The sequence below is a fragment of the Xiphias gladius genome, chromosome 21, assembly GCF_016859285.1.
Source record: "Xiphias gladius isolate SHS-SW01 ecotype Sanya breed wild chromosome 21, ASM1685928v1, whole genome shotgun sequence".
NCBI classification, from domain to species: Eukaryota; Metazoa; Chordata; class Actinopteri; order Istiophoriformes; family Xiphiidae; genus Xiphias; species Xiphias gladius.
Window position 1 is genome coordinate 24175031 of NC_053420.1, and position 26548 is coordinate 24201578.

The 26548-nt window shown below is 40.0% G+C and overlaps 1 protein-coding gene across 1 annotated transcript in view; it reads right to left on the reverse strand.

Moving 5' to 3' along the window:
• suclg2 (succinate-CoA ligase GDP-forming subunit beta) overlaps window positions 1-26548 on the reverse strand; it is a 91927-nt gene that overhangs the window by 27391 nt on the left and 37988 nt on the right. Inside the window, exons 3-9 of the mRNA XM_040115777.1 lie at window positions 24410-24509; window positions 23254-23344; window positions 21519-21671; window positions 20362-20451; window positions 18759-18855; window positions 15489-15650; window positions 14055-14197 (exon numbers count right to left, since the gene is read on the reverse strand). Coding sequence (XP_039971711.1) covers window positions 14055-14197; window positions 15489-15650; window positions 18759-18855; window positions 20362-20451; window positions 21519-21671; window positions 23254-23344; window positions 24410-24509 — 836 coding nt within the window. The remainder of the gene's footprint in view (window positions 1-14054; window positions 14198-15488; window positions 15651-18758; window positions 18856-20361; window positions 20452-21518; window positions 21672-23253; window positions 23345-24409; window positions 24510-26548) is intronic.

Here is a 26548-nt window from a genome sequence, read left to right on the forward strand (position 1 = left end):
TGTGCCTTCAGCGGAACATTTACTGTTCCCTCTTAATTTAATCAAACTGAATCAAAAGAGATAGTGAGCAGCAGATGTTAAAAAATAGGACTGAAGTGGAAGCGTGAATTTCTTTCACAAAAACATCTACCTGGATCCATTAAGACTCCATTAAGGTGAGAGAACATTTTTATAATCAATGCACTAGTCCACATTTTGATCTTTAAAAGTCTAAGGCAGCTATATACCTTTATCAAGTATTTACTAATAAATCAGAGTACTGATATTGTGTGTTATAGTGCTTAAAATAAATCTGAGAGTGAGGGCTTCAGAGACTTTTGTCTTGGCAACCACACCTTTACAAAGCAAAAGTCGTAAAACCAATAATTGTAAAATGGCAACGAATAAGAGGAAATGACAGGGACATGACAGGAACCATATATAAAGCATAGAATATAAAGCAAGTATTAAGAATGTGTGAATGTTGTCTTGTTTAGTCTAAACCTAGGCCATTAGATTTTAGAAAGAGAAAGAAAGAAAGATCTGGCTATATCTGTTGCTCGAACATCGTAAGAGATTGGAATAATTTTCCACCTGTAATTTTAATAGTATTAAGTGAAACGTGCCAGTTTTTATTGTGTTGACAAATTGGGATCTCATAAATATGCAAATGGTGATCACAAAAGACTGATTATAGAGTCTACGTATGCCACATCTCAGTCTTCGCTGTTCCTTTACAATACTTCTGTGAAAGTGTTTTTGTGTTTAATTGCGTTCGGGTTCTTTTGTAGAAAATCTTCCTAAACACTTCTCACTTCTCCCAGTGTAAACCTCTTGTCCATCTGTAGCCTCCTCTGGCAGTAGCAGATATTGACTGAGATAATAGTGTAGGAGAGCCGTGTTCTACATTGTCTCTGCTGCTTGATGAACAAGGCAGACTGCTGCAGCAGCAGACAGTCCTGTCAGCTTGGACAGCGTACTAGGGACTGAACTGGATCTCATACCAAATTCTTCCCACCGGCTGTAACTTATTGGGATTAGAGGGACCATAAGATCTGGATATGGGAAATGTGAGGTGGTACAAAATGGTACACAGGCAATGCAGAAGTATTAACTTTTTCTAAATCCTTTCATATGTATGAATGTTTAAATGCATAGACAGAGAATGAACATAATGTGTATAGCATTTGTTTTCAAAATTCAAGACAATTTTTTTTCTTTTGTCTCGAATATATGTGTAATGCTAATATGTGTCTGTTTCTGTGTATCTGGGTATTTTTCTATCATGACTCAAAGCATAGAAACGAAACGCAAGAGGCGATTTCTCTGGAGATATGATGAGGTGAATGTTTCATGTGAGCCTCATCGTCTTTCCATTACACTCGATAATAAAGAAGTGTGTGGATCAGACAAGAGTCTTGTATCAAATCAGGCCTGGAAAAGCCAATTACACTGACAATAATCTCTTGCTGTACTGCTGCCGGCATGTCTCGCCATACAAAGCAACAAATACCTGAAACATGACGAACAAGGAGGACGGGCAGTGAGGGAAGACAGGACATTTAAACAGACAAAGTGTATTTGTGAATGCTTGCTCAATAGGCTACACAGTTGGTAGAAAAGAAGCCATATTTTGGGATCCAGTGCCGTTGGGATTTTGAGAATTTTGATATTTGCTGGTCGTCTACTGAATATTATGTATGATTCAGCTAATTTATGTGAGAAAATCTTGATTTCACCATTTTTCATAGCAGAAAAAGATGTTAAAACATATTAAGAAACACAAACTACTACTGCCCTTGCAAGTGTGATACCAAGGGTTTTATGGAGGTGAATAGCAAAGAGGGTGGTGGAGAGGAGTTATCTCATCCCATGACCCTGTCCAAAACCCAGGGGACTTCAACAAGACAGAGGGCGGAAGGGCTGCTGGATTTGAGAGCTGTGTCTGACTAAAATTAGAAGGTTAATGTGAGTTGGTAGAAGCCTATGGCCCTGTTGGAACAAACAAAAGCTTCAGGAGTTTGGGCACAAGCACGTAACCTGCAGACACTACTAAGCAAACTGAACTGAATGCATACACAGATACTACGTTCTGTAGATCAAATATACTCATACAGCAGTTACAGATAAACACACACAACATAAAATGATCCAGCCTAATCTTAAAATAACCTATAAATCTGTGTGCTGTTTGGAAAATAGCATCAATGCTCAATTTCATCTCTATACTCAAGTAATATCCTCTATTTCTGGCCTCATGATAAGAAATGTTTCAAGCAATTTCAGAGCTTTAGACTAATATCCCAGTTAAAATAAAATGAGGCCGGACATCTGTAGTGCTGTTACAGTGTGAACACCCTGAGCTGTCTTAGCAAAATCTGTTTTTCATCATCTTTCTCTTCACACAAAATCAAAAAATGTTAATATTATTTGTCTAGGTAGGGTTACAGTGAGGTTCTGTGTGTGCTGTAAGCAGTCAGATATTTCCAGAGTCGCAAAAAATAGTGCAGGGTTATTTGGGATTTAGCCTACTGGCAAAATAGCAGCAATTAGCCTCAGACTTCTATCTCTCTTTTGTGATTGTCATCTGTTTCCAATAAGGTTGGTTAATTGTCCACCATTTTTAGACTGTTCAATACAAAAAAATAAAGGGGAACTCCATTGATTTTACACATGAAGTTAAGTTTACTCATCATGCAAAGTTCAACCCAGATTGTGAAAACAATTGAATAATGTCTTCTGTGGCTCTGAAGGGAACTTTCTAAAAATAGCCCTGTCCAAAAAAAAGACGCTATTAAGTTGCATTATGTGGAATGTAGAATCCATTGTTTTTGGAACTTCACCGATACGAGGGACTAAAAATCTGGATATTTCGGCCTTGGATGCTTCGATTTTGACACTTCTTTTTATGAGCTACCCAACTTCCACAAAGTATATCTGAGGTCTAGTTTATTAATATATTTTTTCTACAAGGAGACAGTCCTGTTGTGTTAAGCCATACAATTCCCAGTCTTTATAAAATCGTACATAATGTGAGCCTCTAGGAGTAAAAACCTAACGATATGACAGTTTGTTAATTTAACTAAGTATCTGCTAATATGCGATGGTACTACATTAACACTGTTCTACACACACCTCCTGTGAATCATGTGTCTTACAGTTAGTCATACTCCAGTAAATGATGTGAGGTGCACTTTGACCACCCCCATTCAATGGGTGAAGGATAACATTACATTTTCAAGGCTTTGGCATTTTGTTTGTTTGTTTGCTTTTTTGTACTCTGCTAATTAAATTTACAGCAACATTCAACAGCTCTCACTGCAAATAACCTGAGTTTCAATTACGCAGGCTTAACTTCGACAAGTAACTTCAACAATATCACCCACATTCACAGCCCTAGAGGACAGGAAAGGGCACAATGTTTGTGGTGTCAGTACATGGCTGAGAGCGCACAAATGATCTCATCAACTGGGTGTTTGAGTGGCCTCACATAATCCCCCAGCATGTGCACACATAAGCGCCATGGGAGTGTGAAATGAGGGGGGTCTACGGTCACACTTCTGCCGCAATGTCTCTCAGCACTGGACAGGACTGTCTGTGATGGTGATACTCCCTCAAGTCTTGGACAGATGGAGAACTAGAATGGTGGCAAAGGGTGGAACAATGACAGCAGATGGTTTGGATGGAAGGAATCTCCATTTATAATACTGAGAGGAGTAGAAAAGCAGTTTGTAATGATAACATTGGCTCGCAACAGCATACCACAGTTAATATGAGGCATTATCTTGGGTTAGTGATCCACGACTATGTTGAAACCATGTGTGAAGTGTACACAGGGCAGGACCACCACTCTAACGGCATGATATTTATAGCTAAAGAGAATCATGGCTTAGTGATTTTGCCAGACAATGGTTTAAGTTCATTTTAATTTATTCTCTGGAAGTCTGCTGGTTAGCGGTGGGATGTGAAATACATGCAAATGGATACAATGGCCATTTAGTAGTGTTCTACCAAGAACCTGCTTCAGTGCAGCAACAGTTAAAAGAGTAGAGTTAGATAAAATCTTGAGTGATAATCACCACCGTAATCATTCTGACTTCAAAAACTACAACAGAAGAAGAACAAATTTTTTCTTTCTATCATCAGGTGAAGAGAAAGAAACATCAAGCAGCTCCTATAGAGGCACATGAGAATAAATTAAGCCTTTCTTTCCTATGCCCTTCCTCTGAAAGCTCAGCTTCACAAGGTCACTCAATCACATGCAGCTCCCCTCCCTGTGGCATCCAAAGGCCCATGGTGTGAACCAGGTGCTGCGATGACAAAACGCTCCTGGCAGCAATAAGAGAACAGAGAGAGCAGAGCTCAATTAGCCTGAGCTCCAATCTCAGATCCTCTATTGATTTCCCACGGATGAGGAATGGCAGACAGGAGAAAGCTCAATCAGACATGCCCATGGGACCTGTCTCTCTGTGTGTGTGTTTGTGGGAGAATCAACAGGGGACGAATTGGTGCCAGACAAGGTGCTGAGATCAGGATGAATACATTAGCAATCCATAGTCTTTATGCATACACGATGGTTAGGTAACAGTGTTGTCTACTAATGGTGCGGTGGAAAATGACATGAGTCTTTAAAAACATGCTGCGCTGTCCTCACCCAGATCAAATGGAAAAAGAGACCGACAAGGCATTAGTTACCTGAAGGGCAAATCAATCTGACATGTCATCAGCTCCATGGTGCATCTCTGGACAATTCCTTCACTTCCTCAAATTAACCTTCATGAGAGGAATGAGAGGGAGAATCTATGGACTGTGACAACCCCATTTGTCCTACGCTTATGGCTTGAGGTTTCCTTCTTGTATGTGAATTGTACATTTTTGCCCAATTCATGGTGTGTGCGCACATTTGATACTTGGTCCATTACAGTGTATCGATGTGATCGAACAATGTATTTTCAGAGTTTGGGTTCAAGAGTTTAGGCAACAGCGAATGTGCATGAGCGAGTGTTGATGTCCCCTCACATGTGATTGCCCCTTCTTAATATACCAGTATCAATTTAGAGATCTGCAACCCTGCTCAAGCCCAAGGGGGCACATGAAACTGGAAATATTAAAAGATTAAAATGCATACCACTAGTTGTGTCTCAATTTGTGTCACACACATGCACGACTCTGCAGCAGAATCATTCTTGCCCACCCACTTGTGTGCTCTATGTCTGTCTCCGTCTAGCTCTTGCTTGCTTTTGCTTTCTTCATCTGACAGTTTTTTAGACAAGTCATGTAGTTAGTTGTTTAAAAATCACAACGTTAAATGAATTTCCCATCCCTATTAGAAACGCCTGTTCACTATGCCAATTGGTGTCAACCCGTGTTCAGCCCTGGTCAGGCGCAGCGTTGCCCTGACCCGTTCAGATCAACTACAACACTTTGTTAATTTGAAAGTGTAATCAGTTTTGCAGAAGAAAGTGATCACCTATAGCACATTATTGTATGAATATAATATAATATTTGTATGGCAAAAATATCAAACTACCTGCAAAATCACAAAATTATTTAGACTATTTTGCAGAAGTACTTTATCATAGCAACTTTCTCTAAATAGCATCACAAAACACCCGTGACGTTAGTAGCTACCTAATAAGACAATCTGTTTTTAGCAAGAAATCACCTGACGTGTCTTTCCATTCTTGCTCAGCTGTATCCAGAGATGTGGTTAACGGTTGATTTGATTAAACTCTTCTCTCCACTTTGTTCAACACAAGTTGTGTGATATTGAGCTCTGAAGACTGGGCAGTGCCATGTTAAGTCAGTTTGAGCTGTAATTCACATTCAAAATTCCTCCTGCTTTGAGGTATGTTTTTAGTTTTCATTTTAAAAAGAAGAACTTGCTGAAGATTTGTTATCTCGCTTATGAGGTATGTCATAGTGGACTGCATGGTTAACGATCATAAACTCTACCACCACCAAATAAACAAAAATGTTGAATGTGACGTGTGGCAGCGGGGAACACACACCCTGGTGGAGGAACAATCACCAAGTGCGTCCAAAGTAAAGAAGGAATGACAGAGTCAAGAGAAATTAATTAAGCAGGTTATTTTCCAGGAGTTCATGTTATGTTGTATTAATTAAACATAACTGACATGATGATCAATATTGTGGATTGCAAAAAGGCTAGTGAGCAGAGCATTAAAGTAAAGTGAGCAGGCAGGAATTGTCTTTATACACACTACATCTATTTTACACACTAACAGATATCAAAAGCCATCTATGATTTCATCATATTACAATTACCGAACAAATACACTTGATATATGAAAAGCTAGAAGGCAAAACCATACCTACGCTGTGATATGAAACAGAAGTTTACCAACTCTAATGTTACATTTGTACAAGTGCTTTATTTCCTATTATGCCGAATTAACTATAAACTATGAAAAGAAAAACAGAAAAATCCACATTGTCATGTGTCCCTTAAATGGCTGTATAAAAAGCTTGTTTAATTATCTTTAGGGACTACCCTCTAAACCACTTAAATCAATACATTAAAACAACACATACACCTGCTGTAACCTTAAAGTATAATCAGTTAGTTTTTTGTGGTCCCTACCGGCTTCTTCATACAATATAAGTAAAAGAAGGAGATTTGGTAAAACAAAACAAAAACAAAAACATCATACATCTAAATATAAAACTTTTACTTCCTATCAACTGACGTCACGGCTGAAAAATACATAACGACTGCCACAGCTGAACTCAGAGTTGTACCTTGTTAAGAAATGGTCAAGGAATGTTTATCTGATGTGTCCATCTGATACATGTGTTTCTGAGTTCCTCCACTCTGCATCAGTCTATAGATGTGTGCTTCACTAAGGCTGTACAGTTGATTTTTGAACTTTTGCTCTATATGTTGGAGGCCTTGAATGGACAGCCCTGAAATCCACAAACCCACACGAACACACACACACACACACACACACACACACACACACACACACACACACACACACACACACACACACACAAAAACTCTCACAACCTATATGCTCAAGGGGGGGGCACAATAATACAGTGAACTAAAGAGAATGTCTATATATATATATATATATATATATATATATATATATATATATATATATACACATACACACACACACACACATGTACAAACAGACCTATTACATTTCATCAGGCTCTCAGGCTCCTGGTGAATATATTTCAAGGTCTAACAGAGGGTCAGTGCAGTCTTGGTTTAGCCAATAACACGGGCTTTCCACATTGCTGCAGTATTTTAAATGTGCTGGGGCAAAAGAGGTCCCATAATACACAAAAACCCAACCCTATATCTGTCACTAACACAGGATTTTAATGCACTGTAAGCAAATCTGCAAGAAAACCATTATATGAGGTGGAGTCTTTCTCATATAATTGCAAACCAATGCAATGACCTAAACAGCCAACAACTGAAAAAAGAAGAAATGCATCACCCAAAGACCCACTTCTCCCTTAAAGCACACAAACTGTACCACACTATCTGCCTTTTACAAACAATGTTCACTCTTCCTGTGGCCTGGCCTCAATATGGCAGCCCCAGTGTGTTGGCTTGGCTACGTGCTCGTCCCTCCATGGCTGGCCCCCTATTTAGCACTTCTGTAATATTCTGTGCGTTGGGAATGAACTCCATTACCATGGTTGCTTGTTTTGTCCCTTCTCTCTGTATCTCTATGGCTTTGCATTACTTGTGTGTATAACACAGGGGACTGGCATTTCCCACAAGCCCTCGGCTTCAGGCAGAGAGGTGATTTCTTTCCTTCTGAAATAACACCATGGAGCTCTCACATCACAGGTAACTCTTATTTTATAAAAAGTTTTCGGGGTCCCTGGAGGGCTGCACAAGTGTGCAGATGTGTGTATGACGTGGGTGCGAAAATACTAGCATGTATTTGCACCTATTTACGTTTCTGCTCAGTGACTGATTGAGCTGTGTGATTTCCATTGCAGTCGTGTGTCGTAACATCCTAAGGACACAGCCTTGTGAAACAGGGCTCCTTTCCTTCTTTCCTCTGCAGCCTGAGGACAGGATGATGCACTTCTCATAACACATTTCAACACACACAGCCACTGGCTTTCTGTGACTCCATACATGTTGAAGCACATTAGACATGGGCTCAGACATTTCCATATGGGGATGAGAAAGACAGTGCCTGGGCTCCTGCAGGATTTAGCTAGCAGGCACGCAACTGAGGGGAGCTCCTCGCATTGACTTTAACTGGATTTAGTTAGATGAAAGGCTACAGGGAAGAAAAGAGATACAAAGAAGCAGAGAGACGGTGAGAAGGAACAAGGAAAAGAAGAGGGAGAGAAAATAGTGAGACGAGATACTGGCAGGAAGACACACTTGGGCACCACTATAAATGTCCAGGTATGTATCACCAAATAGGTAGTGTTGGTAGTGGTCAATAATACCAATAAAGACTCCTCCGTGGAAAACAGAAGACAGTGCTGGAAAGGCAGTAATAGTGGTGTATTCCCCGTAGAGGGGGAGATGGGACTTGGAGTGTCGCTGCGACAAGGTAGAAAGTGGTTAAAGGGGACCACAGGTGAGTTAAAGCAGAGTCACTGAGCTGGAAAGAAGCATAATAGTATGACGTATTGCCTGAGGGCAATGGGGGCTAAAGCACAGGGGGGGGACACATATTAATCCCACACAAACAGAGAGAGAGAGAGGAAGTGAAAATGTGTGGAAAACTCAGAGGGAAAAACTGAAAATCACCCACAGACACTCACAGGTGAGCCTCAGCGTTCCAAATTGAGATCACACACACATGCCAGTGGTAACTGAAAAGATGTTCAGACAGGATCAGCAGTATGATTATGCAATATTAACACATGAATATGAACATACTACCATACCTGCCTGGGAGGTGCGTCACCCAGCTGAACTAATGCTAATGTGCCAATCTGTGCTTCTTTCACCTGAGAGTTGAGCACTTTGTATGTCTGCTTTGCCTTAAACCTGTGGTTCTCAAACTTGTCAAGTTGCGATTCCTGAGAATAATATAGTTTGCACTGGGACATTTAACTCCCAACAACCCGATGCAAACACATCGATCAATCATATACTGTCTGCACATCCTTTGTCACACATACTGCACTGTATGCTGGCAAGCAGTTTAATGCTTCTTGGTGTCTAAATATTTGGCATATGATTACTCTAAGCCCCACAGCTAAGCAAGTGGGAGTTTTTGCTGTGAATATTTTTTTTTGTGCTGTGTTTATTTTAAAAGCTAGGACCTATACATTGTCCATGTGCTCCAGGCACTGCGGATTTTTGGATGCGTTCCGTGACTTCGTCTCTGTCCCTGACCCACCGGAACAGCACACTTTCTGTGTCCCGGGACCTATGAATTTACAAATTAATCATTCATCACTGTCTTTTGGCTCTCGTCCATACATCGGTGTGTTTCGTTTCCAAATGTCTCTTAAGTTTAACTGGTTTTAAATTCTCATGTGCAAAAACTTCTGAACAAGTAACAAGCAGTGGATATTCCACGTTGTTTTTGACTATGCATGTAAATCCATATTGAAGAAAGTCAGGCTGATATTTCCGAAAGCTTGGTGGGGGCTCTGGGCTCTGTTGGAACTGGCGCCAGTGCCTTGCGTTTCACAGTTGATGGTGCTGGTGTCGCACTTTCAGGTTACCCACCCTGAGACACCTGCTGGCCTGAGTCTTGAGCTGGAATACTTTTTTTCTGAGAAGCCATCACTCTATAGTCGTTCAATGTGATAGCTAGCAAAACTGGCTAGAGCTGCTCGGTTAAGCACGATACTGTGGCATAAAAGCGCCAACGTTTTTTTTGGTGTCCAATGAGGAACTCATGTGCACGCACACTTTGACTCTCTAAACACACAATATCTATTCTAAGGCAAATTATATCACTGGTACGGACAATGTAATATAAAAAAACACTCCCCAGTCTAAAATATTTCATTTTATTTTTAATAAGTTATTTTATTTTGTTCTCCACAACCAGCTACCAGCCACCGGAAATCATCTTACGACCGCCTTGGGTATCGGGACCCCCAGGTTCAGAAACACTGCCTTAAACAACAACTTGGCAAATACATTTAGAACATTAGAAGTTCTTAGACCCTTAACATATACTTTAGGTATGAACACGGATTAAGGGTGTCACAATATGCTGTCTTTTAATGATTGTCTATCTGAAAAATCAAATATTGATTCATAGCTTATCAATTGATTGTATATAAAAACACAATGAGAGCCAGGGGACATAACTTAACAATTCATCTCCATAGTCTCCACCCTGCTAATCTGCTACATAGAAAAATTAAGTTGCTGCACCATTCCTCTTGTAAGTATTGCGTTCAGTTGATCAAAATGTAAGCTTGTTTTATGGCTGCTCACACACACATATATGCTGTACTATGAATACAGTGTCTCCCGAATTCATTTACTGGCAAACTCCTGTATGTGGTTATTGAGTGAACATATATTTTGAAATGTGTGTGGTGCTACTGTATCTTGCAATATGATAACAATGGAAAAAAAAAAGACACTATATAAGTATATAATTATGCATTTGCACTAAAGATGGGAGATGTACTTTTGAATTTGGCCAAAATAAACAAACAAACAAAAAAAGCCCTATAAAAACAGCAAGATAATTTTGAATATTATGCAAATTTTGTTATTGTGATATTATCATTTTTTGCCATGATAATTAATAGTTTGATATAGTGGCATTCCTAATACAGACATACACCAAAAACAAAGGTGTGTTTCAGAAAAATGTCACCATTTCCTCTAGAATATAAAAATTACAGGAAACAGCCTTAAGCCTTGAGAACAAAATGGATGTCAAGTTGGACAAAACATCCATCTGCCACTTTTTTTAAAGCACAGGCACAAGGCAATAATGAGGTTATTTGGCTGTTGGTATTTGCTGCATGATCCTGCTTGCCTACAGGTGATGTGAGGGAAACCTCAATAAATTCAGCCATTCTGTCAACAAACTGTACTATATGGGGAAAGTGGGGCTATTTATTTTAGCATGGAAAATGAACATGTCCCTGCTCAAAAAGCCGGGGGCCTAAATTTAAACAAAACTGTATGGTCTATTAAACCAAACTGAGCTACATAACATCTCACATATTCAACACAAACACCAGTCTACACAATTGCTTTATGATTCTCATTTTTCTCCCAATCATTTCATTTTGACTTTTCTTTTCTTATGTTCTTCCCACTTCAGATAAAATATCCCTGTTTCATCTGTTTTCTCTTCCCCTTTCTTTCAGAGAATAATAATGTTTAAGGTAATGACTGCTGTACGGGTATATAGTGGAGAAGTGAGAAAACAAGAAAAAAGGGGAATTTGTCATCTCAGGCTCCATCTCTGTTATTCAGTGCCACCAGTACGCTCACATCACTTCTACTCCTCTCAGTACAATGAGCCTGAGACATCAAAGCGGAGACTGAGAGGGAAAGTGCAGGAAATACGGATAGAGGGAGACAGACAAAAGCGTAAAAGCGACTAAGGAAGAAAGACTGCAAGAAGAGACAGACACCAAAATACCTGTTTTTGAGCAACTGTATGGCGTCATTACAGTGGGATATTCCCTGCTGAACTGCTTGCTGAATGCACTTCTTTCTTTTCCACAGCAGATAAACAATTTTAATCTTTCCAGTCAAAAGTCACAGTGGTCTCTAATAAAAAGCACATACTTATGTATGCAGCAGAACATTATTGGCCTTCCCTACAGCAGCTTTTGAACTCTCTTTCATGCAGTACTGGTGAAAGTGAGCATCCTCATAACGTATGCTGTCAAAACTATTAGCTGAGGGGCAAAGAAATGTTGTTTTAAAAAACAGTAGAATAATAACAATGGGAAATGCGAGTAAACCAGTGTGTGAATAAATTGTTGACAAAGGCTACGATATTTGAAGGCTATAAGCACAAATGCCTTGATATTTAAGGCAAATAAGGAGAACTGCGCTCTCACCATAATTTATTGATACGTGAAATCAATCATTTTTGCTTTGTCACATTCACCTAGGCCAGAGCGTGATTTTAATTTCAATTTCTGCTCATATTTTTGATTTTGGGAGTGGTAATTTGTGAAAAAAAGAAAAAGAAAGCAAATGCAAATGAACAAATCTCTCTCTCTCTCTCGCTCTTATTGTGAAATGATTAACATTCCTTCCACAGATCAGAGCAGGTTTTTCAGCTCCCCTGGTTGAAATGCTAATGTTGCTTCCAACCCAGTTTAATGTCAATCCCATTCTACTTTTTTCCCTGTTAGGGAGGAGCTCCCTGTCTCTATTTCCATACACAGCAGCAGGAGGGACAGGCAGCAGGCTTACTCCCCCATCTGGATCTGGTGAATCGGCCCAAGACAGAAAGAGAAGGAGGAACAAGAGGTGGGTGAAGGAGGATCCCTCTTGTCCATTTGAGAGAGTTTCTGGGGGGAGGGCAGACTTTAAAAGCTGATTTTGTTTCTGCAGAATTTGACCTCGTTTTAAAATGGTTCAATGATAATAGATAATGGCCCCATACCAGGAGAGAGTTACAAGTCTTCTTTGTAATTTTCTCTCTCCATTACTGATCACATTTCTTTTTTTATCCACCATATTCATTTTTATTTTCCCTCACAGACCGTTTAATTGAATTCACGTGAGACCAAATAGAATCTACACAGTGGAAATGTGAGTAAGGCCATGTATCACCTGCTGGGGTTTTAAGGTTGGTGTGATTTTAACAATCATCTGTAGAGGTGTGCAACATTGGTCTGTGCACTGCTGTGTGATAAATATGAGGCAAAAAAAGCTGCTACCATTTACAGGCCCCTTACTGCTAATATTGAGTCATATCAAAATTTATACTACTGTGTATTAAGTTTGGATGAAATTAAGTTTTCTCGTAGTCTAATGTGGACGGAATATCTATTTTAAGATGAGACTGTGTATCGCAGTCGATGTATCTGCATTCACAACCGCTCCATTATTTGTAGACGTTTAAATTAAGCAAGCTATCCTTAGCAGGGTTAGAGGGCAGACATGTAAAATAAAAGGAAAGTGTGAGTGTTGTAACATGCCACCTTGTGCCTCACTAAACTGTTGAGGTATATTTGCTGTAATGGTCCATCTCCAGCAGATTAACAACCAGTGCTGGGAAGATGTGGCTGAATTTGGCAACTCTCAGGTGCGTAGATATATTTTAAAATTGGTGTGAAACATATTTTTGAAAGCATGTACTGCCATGTCAGATCAGCATGTGTAAATAAAGATTTTAAAAAAGGGGGAAGAAGACTGAATTCGTATCAAATGCTGATCTGTATTCTGTACAACCAAGATTTGCCAGAGATGGTAACACAGAGGCAACCGGAGATCAGTACAGGGATGTAGGAGTGACAGCAGTGGGGGAATTAACAGTGTGATGACTGTCAACACACAATCGGCACTACGGTATCGTTGCAGGGCTCACATTGTTTAGTTTGGAGTTATTAGCTTTCTGAACATAGATCTGAATCACTTGTAAAACACCCCAAGCTGCCACTCATCCAGAGCTGCAAGACTTTGAGAAACATACTTTGATTTAAACTTGTTTTTTCATTTTGTGTTGCATAGGGAGCCTGTATTGTATGATAATATGTGTGTGAGGATGCACATGTGATAACAAGTCTTTAAAAGCCAAGATTTTTTTGCAAAGTACAAACTGCAACTGAAAATGATGGCATATAATCACACAACATGCCAGGGTCTGTTTCCCTCAGTGAAACATGGACATATGCCAAGGTCCCTAGTCTAATGAGCGCTGTTGTCTCAGTGACACTAACCAAGCACTTACCAGACAGACAGGGCTGTATGAATGTGATTTGATAACATGCATTACTGCAATATCAAATACGGTTCAACAGGTGGTGAACCTGCTTTTTTTAACCTGACTTTTTCTTTGAAGATGTGCTTTAAAAAGGGGCAATAACATTATATATTGGATTGTTATAATCATGTTTGGTAAGAAAAGAAGGGACCTTTTTTTCCAACAGTTTGTCCCTACCTTAGGATCAGTAGTGAGCAGCTTGAAGGCCTCATACACCTGCCTCTCTTTGACTCCTCCACCCAGGTCCAGGAAGTTAGCTGGCTTTCCTCCATGCAGGTCAATGATGTCGCATGTGGCCATGGCCAAGCCGGCTCCATTCACTGTAAAAGTTCACAATTTCAGTTCAATTAATATGAAAAAATGTATACTGAAATATAAAGGATCACTGAACAGCAGACATACTGTATATTTAGCCAAATGAATAATGCATTTTCAGAGTGAGACTTATGGTTTTATGCATGTTGAGTGAGTGTTAATGGTACTATGGCCTAACAAGATCCTAATGTACAATGTATTTCATTTATTTATGAAGTATAATAAATCTTAATCTGACCAATAAGTCTGGGGCGAAAGTCCAGAAATTGAAACAAGAAGTCCCTGGGTGTAGAATGTGACGGCAACAGTCGTGAGTTAATTAAAATAACATTCCCAGCGCTGAAGGAAAGATGACGTGTACTGTAAGAACACTGATAAAGGAACCTAGCAGTAATTTATCAACCAAAGAAGCGCAAATAGCAGAAAAAAAAAGACATACTTAAAAAGTGAATTGGTTGGAAATCTTCTAATCAGGAACATTCAATGCATCAAGTCATGCAAAACCGAGAAAATTTGACTACTCTTTACGACTCTTGACTTCAGAGAACAGAGCGCTGATTAAAAGAGATTTGCTTTTTTGAGGCCTGTGTCATCATTTAGCCAACTGCCAGCGCGGCTACCCTGCTGAGTTGTGCAGGAGGCAAGTGCACAAAAATGTCTTACCTCATTTGGTTTAGCCAGGCTGAACTTGTGTCCTGGCAAGCTCCCCAACCGAGGTCTCAATAAAAGGGAAATTTGCTTCAACAGCTGTCATTTTGGTGGCTTACAGAGTGCACAAGGAAGCTGCAGGGCCTTAAAAGCTGTTGTTACTTTAAGAGAGGCTGGGAGCTGGGGATGCAGAATGGGGTGTGTGCGTGTGTGTGTGTGTGTGTGTGTGTAAGGGGGGGTCGTGCTAACAGACATCTAATGTGTTTATGCGACTACAGGGCAAGAAGCAAGAGCACCTGTTAGTGCTGCTGTACACTGGAAAAGCTTTGATTTATGACAAGAGAGGGGGCCTTTAATGAGAATGCTAACAATCTGGCTCACTGGAGACTTTCTGGGCGGATTATAGCTAATTAGAATGCATTGGTTATGGCAGCATTCCTTCTGGAGTCCTCAGAAAGCTTCTTGTAATGTGGAGTGGAGCAGAGCCCAGGCTGCCTTTACTATGACTAAGTTTTAACTGTGTCCGAGCTTTTCACTTATGTGACTTAAGAGACGCATTGAAGTCTTATTTCACGGAGGGGTTTGCTTATTAGTGTAGGTGTGTGTGTCTATGTGCAGGAATTAGCATGTTCTGTTCTGTTTCCATACCAAAACAGGCAATGTTTCCTTCCAGTCCGATATATTTGAGGTCCCACTTGGCCGCCTCCATTTCTGTTGGGTCACTCTCAGTCATGTCGTCCATGGCAAAAACGGCCTTCTGACGGAACTCAGCGTTGTCGTCAAAGTTGATCTTGGCATCAAAGCAAACCACTGGGGCAACGACATGTAGGAATTGGGAGATGACAAAGACAGAGTCAGGCATAAAGACAGCAACAAAGGAAGCACAAAAGTGAGACAGAGGAAGATGGCAGGCAAGGGAAAAGGGAAGAGGGAAGAGAAGGAGGATTTCAGAAATAAAAAGCCTGCTAATTATCATTTCTAAAACCTGAAATTAATGAACTTAGGGGTGTCCCCACTGCCTACTGGTCTTAATTACTTCAGAGGTTGGCTCACTAAGGCATGTGTTTTTGACACTGCCTCTAAGGGATAGACCATTATAGTAAATGGACATTTAGTTCATACTTCAAAGAGAGTGTATTTCAAAGAGAAAACACTCATGCACCTACCTGAAAAAAATATCTGGCAAAAAATTCTATAAATTAGTTGAAGAGCTGTCTGTGTACACAACAGTACACAATGATGACTAACTTTTTTAAAAATCTTTTTTTCTAAGATTTTAGGGAAATTCACTTATTTGCTTTCTTGCCAAGACTTGAATGAGAAGACGGCTATATGGTAAACATGTGGTTGGAGCCAGCAGCGGTTAGCTTAGCTTAGCATGACTGGAAACGGGGGAAAACAGCTAGCCTGGCTCTGTCCAAAGGTAAGAAATTTTGCCTACCAGCACTTCTAAAGCTCACTCATCATATCCCATTTGTTTAATCCATGCAAAATCTGATGTGTAAAAACAAGTTGTGGTTTTAAAGAGGGGTATGTGCCAGACTATTTCTTAGGTAGATGCAATATCCTTAGAAATCTCGTGTCCAGTCTTTGTGCTAGGCTAAGGTAAGCCTTCCACCCTTAAAAACACAAGTATAGTATTATGGTTTTAAGAGAAACTATGTTAATACAAGCCTTTGTAACCTAAAGTTTCTTAAAGAATGGCACATTGCAGGTTAACAGACAGCCAGATAAACCACATGTACTATTGAGAAAAGGGAACAAAATATGGATGCATAGAAACTGGCTTTAGGATTGACATACAGACAAAGAAACATGAACAAACACATAAACAGACACAAGACATGCACCAGGCAGACTCTCCTGGGACTGGGGAGTAGACATACTGTGTCCTTCAGGTAAAGTAGCTCTCCCAGTACACAGTTCCTTTTGTTTTTGTTTTGACACATCTATTATTGCAGTCTATCTACAAAATGAAGTCAGTTATTACAAAATGAGACACAAAAATAAAATTTTTCCATCCTTGAGACATTTTCCTTTCCGATATACGTCTCTTTAATGCCTGCCGGAAAATAGCTGCGCTCCCGTGTGACGTGGAGAAATTGAACCAAACAATGAGTTGATTTTAATGTGAACCTTGTCTACAAAGCCTGCCTCAGTCGCAGCCGCTGCTTCTCCCTGCAGGTAGAAAAGGAAACCTGTAGTTCTTAGTATAAATCTACTGTTTGACAGGAGTCATTTTAATCATTAATATTCATAAGAAATCATGAAACAACATACTTCTTTTGTCCATCTTGATAAAGCACACTTTGAACAAAAATCTGTTTTCCAGGAGACTAAATAACATCAAAGAAGTGATGCATCTTCAGCGTGTTGTAATTCGTCTTGATAGCACACATCACAGTCAATCGGTGTTCAGTTCCACAAACAAGACAATCACTCTTATTTTTTTGGGTGAAAAAAAAAGTTCAGTGCAAGTTCAGCATAAGCAGCTACAATATGCTCCGTGACTACATATAATGTCTTTCTTACCTGAATGAAGAGCACTTCAAATGTTAATCTCCTAACCTCCACTTGTGTCATGCTGTCAAGTGGCAACAGGGGGACTGAAATTTACCCATCTCTGTTTCTCTTTATGAATTCCAGTGTTTTCCTCTACAAGGGAACACTTAAGAAAGAGAGAGGGGAAAACATATGCAAAGACTATAGACAGTGAACTGAGGCAGGCTCTGCGCCCATGATTTGAACCTGGACTCATAGCTACAGTAAATACTGATCCAAATCTTTATGCTTACTATTATTGGACACAAAAATAATCTGGTATCAGTTTCAAATCTTGGAGACTATTTAGAAAAGCAGGCCATGACAATCAGTATGCTGTCTTTTAGGGGTGTCGCCAGATAACAGTCAATTTTAAAACCTTTAAAGACCTTTTCATGCCCAAACATAATAAAAATCTATTGACATGTTTTGAACAAAACATGTCGGGAGATTCAGTTAACAAGTGACGGGAGATGGGGCAATTCTGGCCTTGTTTCTAATGTGGTACAACACAGAGACTGTCACTTTTCGAAAAAGGCCAACTGCCAATTTAGACCTCCATTAATTTTTTCTGATTCTCAGATAGAAATCTCACAATTTAAGATTTTGCTGCTAAAAATTTCAACTGAAAATGCATATTAAAACACATTTGATAAAATGTTTACACTAAAAGTTTTAAAAAATTAACATTTGACTTTTAAGGCTTGATCTACTGTATGTTAAACTGAATTTGAGTCATTTTAAGGACCTGCTGACACCCTGCATGACGCTTACAAGATGTTTTTATGTATACACCAATCAGCCACAACATTAAAACCGGTAACTGGTTTTAATGTTGTGGGTGATTGGTGTATACATAGAATACCCCTGAGAGGTTACTCATGAGGAATGTGCCTGTAACTGCTGCTGTAATTTGTATTTCCTCATTACTAGCTGATGATAGACTGTATGCCTTTAGTTAATCATCAATAACTACAAAACATCAATGAACCTCAACAAGCTATGAATATGGAAAACTTTGCCCCCTGAAGCCACTTGGATTTTGATCCAGACAAAGTCATCCAGACAAGAAGCTGACGTCAGTCTGTTGCAATTACACTTCACATTCTTAAATGCATTCAGACCCGAGGAGATGAAGTGCCTGTATCTCACACTCGGTGATTAGTAGGTGTCTGCATCTTCATGCTGAAATTCTGAATTCTCTAATTAAAGCGTTTAAATATTACAGAGCTTTAATGTGGTTAAGGGACAGTTATGACAGGAAAAAAAAAACATACATGGATGCACAGACACACATAATGCACACAAGACAGAGGCCAAGTCAACACATACACACACACACAAAAGAGGCGCTTTCTATGATACAAGGTACCATACCTTGTCCTTCGGGAGTCTCGCCAAGAGGATTGACTTCGACTTGAGTGGCGTCGACTTTCAGGAACAGATCATAGAGCCTCTTAATCTGATCTGCTGCCTGCGTGGTCCACAGAGGACAGTAATTACCTGATGGTTTGGCTCTGAGCAGCCGGCCCCGCCAAGGCCACTCAGACTCCCACACAAGCTACATAAAACATGGCCAATCACCTTCATCATCACGCTGTCTGAGTTTGTTTGGCACGAATGTGTATGTCTCTGAGGTGAAAGGGAAAACTGAATTCACTTGTTTCAAAACGTGACAGTAAGCACACTTTGATCTAATGTGGTTGCACATAAATATAAGATTATAACACATTTCAATAGACTTCATATGGTGGTCATATGGTGATCTGTACAATTTTTTGTTGTTGCTTTTCTTAAACAGGAATGATATTTTCAACAATTTGGGGGCAAAAGAGGAATACAGCCAGTGAATACAGCAACATAGAAATGGCACAAAACTGAAATCATCATTGTCAATATCCTCATTTTAAAAGGGATCTTAATTGATAGCTCTGTTGCTGCCACTGTTCTTCAATAATGATGGCAGCTTGACAAAGCACTGAAAGACTTCTCAACGCACAGTTCCAGACACACTCCACCAATCTCACTTACTTTTTTTCTGTCACACGCACACACAGTATAGGCATACAAACACACTTGCTTCTAGACAGAGATTCTGTCATCCCATAGCTCATTCCAGGCAGTAAAGGTATTTTAGAAGAGCTGTAATTATCTCAGAATTAAAAGTCTGGCAGCTGACTCACAGCAACCAAGGAAAAGCATACTGACAATGCAGACACTTAACCAATCACTTTCTCTCCTTGCCGGTTTAAAATCAATGCCCATTCAGTATCCTGCAAAAAAGGATCACATACAATGGGATGCAACCAAAGCTTAAACATCTTTGACTCTGTTTGCTTTTTAGAGGAAGATTCATTTGGCTCATTTATATGTTTTCCATGTGTTAAAGATTCTGCGCTAATCTGATTTCTCATGCCATGGAGCCTGTGGAAAACAAAAGATTTAGTGATCTTATGCCAAGAGACAAATGGCTTTGAAATGAGATCTACATCTAAGCATACATTCCTATCCTGAATTTGAACTTGGGGTGTCATTTTGCTGTTTTTCCTTGGCTTCCTTTTACCAGCTAATGGTGCCTGGACATGATTTGTAAAATGTAAGGTGACAGGAAAAAATGTTTGCTTCACTGTCCTCAAAATCATAGGTTGTCCATTGAGATGAATTTTTTTCTTACTGTATGATTCACTCACAAAATCAATGTGCAGCATGTTCTATCAAATAATAGTATCATTAGTGATGTCGGTTCCCTCAGCCTCACAGCGCTGTGCGTCACTGCCCGATATGACAATAGACCACCTGGCAAGTGAGTCTCGTGTGACACATGACACTTCACAACTTGCCTCTGGAAAACTAATAATAGCCAAAGTTTGGTTTGTTTGTGAATGAGCATACATCTGTCTGCATATGTGTGTGTGTTCATATCGTAGATCTTTCTGCCTCTCCTTTGCATTGTGGCTTTAAAGCCTTCAGCGCCCATTACCTGTCTCTGCAGAGGTCCTTTGAATCCCAAATTAGCTGCCATGCGAAGCGCCTGGTCGTCTTGCACACCTTCAAATATATCTATGACTTCCTATAAGATTCGCATTGAAAGTGAAAGAGAGACGAAGAGAAACAAATGGAGAAAAGGAGTGGGAGAGAACAAGAGGCTCAAACACTGGGCAATAATTTGACACAAAGCGAATTTTCATATTAAACTGCCGACATCATAATTAAGTAGTGGCAAGCTGCCAGACATGGAGACAGTTGGGACTGAAACTGTGGATTTATGATCATTAAACCCTTATATAATTGACTTTCAGATAGTGAGAGGCTCTCATAACTTCCTTCGTAGATATAAAAATGGATGACAGATTTCAGGGTGCACAGTGGTGAAGAAGATAAAAGAATAAAACTGCAACTGTTGTTACATGGTATGGACCAAATCTGCATAAACTAGGTCTGGACCATAAAGATTTTAATGAGATGAGTGAAGGGTGTACTGTGCTATCATGTGTGTTAGATATTAACACCACAGAGATATATAGTATATATAATGTGAAATCTTCAATGGAAGTAATGAATTATATAAATCTAACCTGGAACTTTACAATCTGCTCTAAAATCTGTAGACTACAGCAAAAAAAAAAAAATATATATATAGTAAATGCAGACATATTCCATCTGTAATACTTAAATTGTACATCTGTTAACAATGACCTGTTGCCAAATTGCCAAGTGATTACAGTGGATTAAGTTTTGTAAATGGAACCTAATTAATAGCAATATAAAACACAAAGGGCTTCTTCGTGTGTCTGTGTGTATTTTTTCACGTTAAGCTCCACTGTGTTGTTGTTTGTGTGCATTGTGTTCAGCTGCTGCTGTGTGCTGCTGTTTGACATGACGAAATTTAATTGAGTTAGTAGAAAATATGAACAGAGCACGGCTTCCATCTGTAAGACCCTCTGGGTAATCCAGTCCTGGCATGTTTTCAAGTCAAATAAAACTTTTGTCAATTTTAGAGCGAGATGGTGAGGGGTTCGTACTTTTAAGTTCAATTGTGCCAAACAGGATTGATCAATTTCTGAGGGAGATAAATGTTATTGTCTTATTCATCTCATTTGATATTATGGTGATGCGTAAGAACCAAAAATCATATACCTTAAAGATGAGTTCTGGGGTACTGGCAGCCACCTCCTCGATATCCATACCTCCCTGGGGGCTTCCAACCATGACAGGGCCATTACAGGAGCGGTCCATTAAGATGGCAAAGTAGGTCTCCCTGCTAATGTCCAGGGCCTCAGCAACCATCACCTGGACACGGCACAGCAAAAAAAAGAGGGGCTAATGGAGGAATGCCACTACCATACCAAGTTTACTCTCGGTCACTTAAAGTGCACCAACTGTGGCCCTTTTTTTTAAAAAAAACAAAAAAAACCACATTTGATTTTTCTCGACTTCCCCTAGTATTTAGCAAACCTTTGCAAATTTTATATTTTTACATCACAGTGCATAACACACAGGCAAAAAAAAGAACAGGGTCAAAATCTATAAGGGATATCTCCCTGAGGAAATATCGTATGTTGTGAATGAGAGAATTCGGGGGAAATGGAGAAGAACTTTATGCTGAGATTAGACAGATAAGCATTGAAAGAAAGCAAGCAGGAGGCTCATTTGGAAAAGAAAGGGAAAAAAATGACAAGAAACTATCAGTTGTGTGGTGGTAAATGGGCAGCAGGTTTTCTAGATAGAGCGTTTGTTTGAACATGCACGGCCCTTATGTTCTGCTTCTACCCTATCGCCGAGCAAATGACGATGGATAGCCTTCTCCACACTCCATGTTAACAGAGAGCGCTCCTATCTCCTTGTCCAAACGTTGTCTTCTCCAGTCATGCAAGCCTTCTCCTAAGTTCCCTGTCATTTGACTTAGAGCCTTATTTCTTCACTCAAACTAAACATATTCTATTCCCACTGTGCTGGTCTTTCTTTTTCCCCTCAAACCCCTGGTTTTGTCTCCTATAGTCTTCTCCCACAACCATCTTTCACATCTTTCCTTAGCTTCTCTCTGCATCTCTCTATCATTGCCATGACAGCATATCAATGTAGCTGCAGAAGTGCTCCATTGGTAGGTTGACAGCTACACTCTGGCTGTCATCTGACAGACCAACTTCTGACTACAGTAAGACAGTTTCATGGCCAATTTGAGGTCATATCTTGTAGCTCACATCTACTGTTGTCCAGTTTACTTTGTTGTTTGTTTGCCTTTCCCTTCTGCTTCCAAGACATGGAATTATTTTGGAGCTTCTGTACGTTCGCTGCCGCAGGTGAATTCTATAAAAATAAATGAAAAAAGCGTGACACTCATTTGACTCCACCCAAACTCTGCAGTAGGAGCAGGAGCAGGAGCAGGATTAGCAGCAGGAGCAGAAGCAGGAGCAGGAGCTCCTGTGGGGAGTAGCAGGAGTAAACTAAGATGGGGAGAGACAAAGAAAAAGAGCAGGACCCACACACAAGCCACAGACTGACAGGGCTTCATCACCTGGAAATGTCTGTTTTGAGGAGGTATGCATGCAGCATGTGAGTAAGAGAAAACGATATTCCTGCTTGTTAGTGGCACATAGAAACAGTTGTTTACCAAACACTTTAAATCACAGTGGGGCTATTTATGCAATGAGCCATAACACCAGCCTGCACAAACCCAAAGTAAACAACAGTGAAAAGCTACTATTTAAACCTAGCAAAAAAAAAAAAAAAAAACATCAAGCCAGACTGCCTTCACAGTCATTAATTTTACAGAACTGTATTACTGGACTCAAAATGCCTTGAAATGAGGTCAGAAAACAACAAGAAAGAGCAAGGTATATCTTTCTTTCCTTCAGTCTGCACAGTGGCTCACCGTTTTCACTTTCACTCCATCTTTAGGTGTCTGCTTGGTAGTCAGGTTGAAACCCAGCATCTTATTGGCCAGCTCACCAACCACTGCAGGGCTGAAGGAGAGAGGTTATATGGTCAAACAATATCCTTTTTTAAACAACAGTCTTTTTTATAAAAAAAAAAAAACATTGAAAATCAGACACTTACGAAATGAAAGATGAAAAAAGCAGGACCACTGACAGATGAATAAGTCTTTCTTTGTCTCTCCAGAGCTTTGTTCAGTTTGAAGAGAGATATGTCTCAGCACTTTCTGGGCATTTATCTAACATTTTCTGACAATGCACAGTTTTTGGAGACACCTTGGTACCTCTACACATCACTGTAAACTAACCTCTACTTATTCTGTCTGTTTAAAAGCAGCCCACATGCCGAGTCTGCTTCTGTAAGCCTGCTCTGGTTTTGTAAGTGAATACAAATGAAGCCAGGTGTTGTATTCATCCTTTGATAGATGAGACCAAGGTGAACTGTGCTCTTATGTCACTGTCTGGGGACGATGAACTTCAGCTTATCTCATTCTGAAAAAGTTTCCGGCCATTCCAAGCCCTGAAGTACATTGACGATGATACATGTCTAGGCCAACTGTCACCTTTTTGCATTTAAGGTTGCAGTAAGTGGTAGGTACCTTTACTAAAAAGACAACACTGTTTTTAGTACATGTAAACTGCATAGATGGGGATGCAGCACCTGAGCAAAGAAAAGCACTTTCAAGCGCTTACTTTGTTTGAACTTGAAAAATACAGAGGATTTCAGACTGCGCCCTCATTGGAGGAATACAGCTATCACACTTTGTAATCCTAAACTAGAACAAAATGAACCTCAGCAGCGGCACAAAACCCAATCAACCTGAGAAAGGAAACCCAGTATGGGGTGCATAACGCTTCTGCTGACCTTAAAATCCCTTTTTCAACATTTAATTGAGGGTAGTTGTTCCAAAGCAAGAAACTGGAAGAAAGAAAAACTGTTTATTTGCAGCACAAGTAATCCTGACTGTGTCTTTGTGCCAAGGGAACATCTTCAGAGAGCTCTTTGAGCCTCCCCACTCTAAAAGCCGCTGCCATGGGAGAAAATAATTGAATCTATCTCCTCACAGTGAGAAATGCACATCGAGGCATACTTACTCCTTAGTTAGGTGCACTCCACCTTTAAGGCCACTGTCGAACACACCCTTGCCTCTGCCACCGGCCAGAATCTGAGCTTTCAGCACAATCTCCTTGGCGTCTGAAAGACAGAGACAGACAGATGGAGAGAGAGAGACAAATGGAGGGAAAGAAAGACAGAGAAAGTGAGATATAACTATTAAGATATAGGCTCAGCACTGTGAATGCCCCCTTGAGTCTGCAACTTATCTATCTGACTGAACGAAGGACGGAAGAGGAAAAGAGAGGGGTGATTGTGATATGCGACAAGATTAGGGATAATGGTGGGAAGAAGAGAAAGTTTACACACCAGAGCCCAGATGCCATCCACAAGGAATATTACCCAAGCACTACTAATTACAATGTAGTACAGGAATAACCATATTGAAATGGACATACAAGATCTTTTAAAAAAACGCTATATCTGTTCCAAATTTCGTGGCAAACCATCCAATAGTTGTTGAGATATTATAATTATAATATAATACCATACTATTATAATCCTACTATAATCCAAAATAAGGATCACTGAACTCAGCTTTATCCTATCAAGACCATGAATGTCTAAAATGTGATGGTAATCTATCCAATATTTCCGTTTAGACCAAAGTTTTGGACTGACTGACAGACCCACATTGCAATCTCTAGAAACAAACTTCTAGCACAGCTAAAAATACCATGCACATACAATATCAACTTAAACTGTTTCACTGGTGTGTTTCCTCATGACCAGCATCCAAGAACACAATCTCAGTGAAAGAAGCAACTGCGTAACTGCTGGAAAAATTCACATGACCTTGCTCTAAATATATAACCACCTGCATCCCCTTTGCTGTCACATCAGGAGAAGGCCCCTCCGCTGTCTATTCACCATCCTGCCCACAATCTCCCTCTATTCAAATGGAGTGAGGAAAGGTGATGAAAGGTGGTCTCTGGCTAGCGTATTATTATCTACATGAGGGAGTTCAGCCATTGACAGCTGGCTGCCATCAGGGTGGAAGTGGGTGGTAGGGAGAGTGGAAGGGGATGATCCACTATGCAAATCTGTACAGAGACACCTTGACCTTGGGGGGTGAAGATGAGCCCCTCCATTGACTGCGTTACAAAAAACAACAACAAAACAAAGTGAAGCTCTACAACCAAGGTGGAGAATGTCTAGACAGGAGCTGGTGAGCTGAGAGAGCCTAAGAACTCTGAATGTGCTCACCAGTTCCTGTAGTAAGAAAAGGACCCCTAGAAAATAGCCTCTGACAGGGTGGCAGGGATTAAACTAATACTGCATTAGTGAGGCCCATTCTCTGCGGAGAACGGAGAGCTGAGAGGAAAGGGAGAGAGAGAAAATGAGAGAATAAAGGTGTGCTCTTATGCAAAGGGCTTTGAGAGGAGTCATAAATGAATAAATATGTTAATAAAAAACTGCTACTGCGCAAAATTAAAAAGAGTTCAAAGCAAGATGAAACACTGTCCTGCGGGCATGTGCAGCGGAGAGGGACGGTACAGAGGAAATGACTTTTGCTTTAAAAGAAAAAAAAAGAAACAAGTGGAAGAACAAAGATGTAGTCCAAAAGGGAGATTGCATTGTTTGAGGTGTGGACAAAGGCAAGAGTATTGACACATTGATGAAGACCTTAAGATATGGTTTTAAAGTGATGACATATTAAATATATTAAAAGGCATGTAATGGGCCAGGGGAGGTAAGGGTTGAGAATGAGGCAGGTGTTCATTCCTGCTGCACTAGTAATTGATAGCAAACCTGCTTATTATGCGGCACATAACAACATATTGTAGCAATATCAGCGCAATAGGAATGGGTACTGAAGGAGCAATGTGCTGGTAATGAGAGGAAACTTTAGAAAAGAAGAGACAAATCAAGAAGAACATAACATGTATTCTGATAAAATGCATTCACACTGCATCTCAAAGACCATGTCATGAAAACACTATATCACTCTCACAGGGGAAAAAAAAAAACTATCTCTATCTGTAGAATCATACCAGATCGTCGGGTTAACATTGAAACACCACTCCCTGTTGGAATACATGGAGAGTATAATGATGTCCTCAAAGATCACAGTGAACATAGTGTATGGTAAAGAGCAGGGTGACCATTAGACCATTATC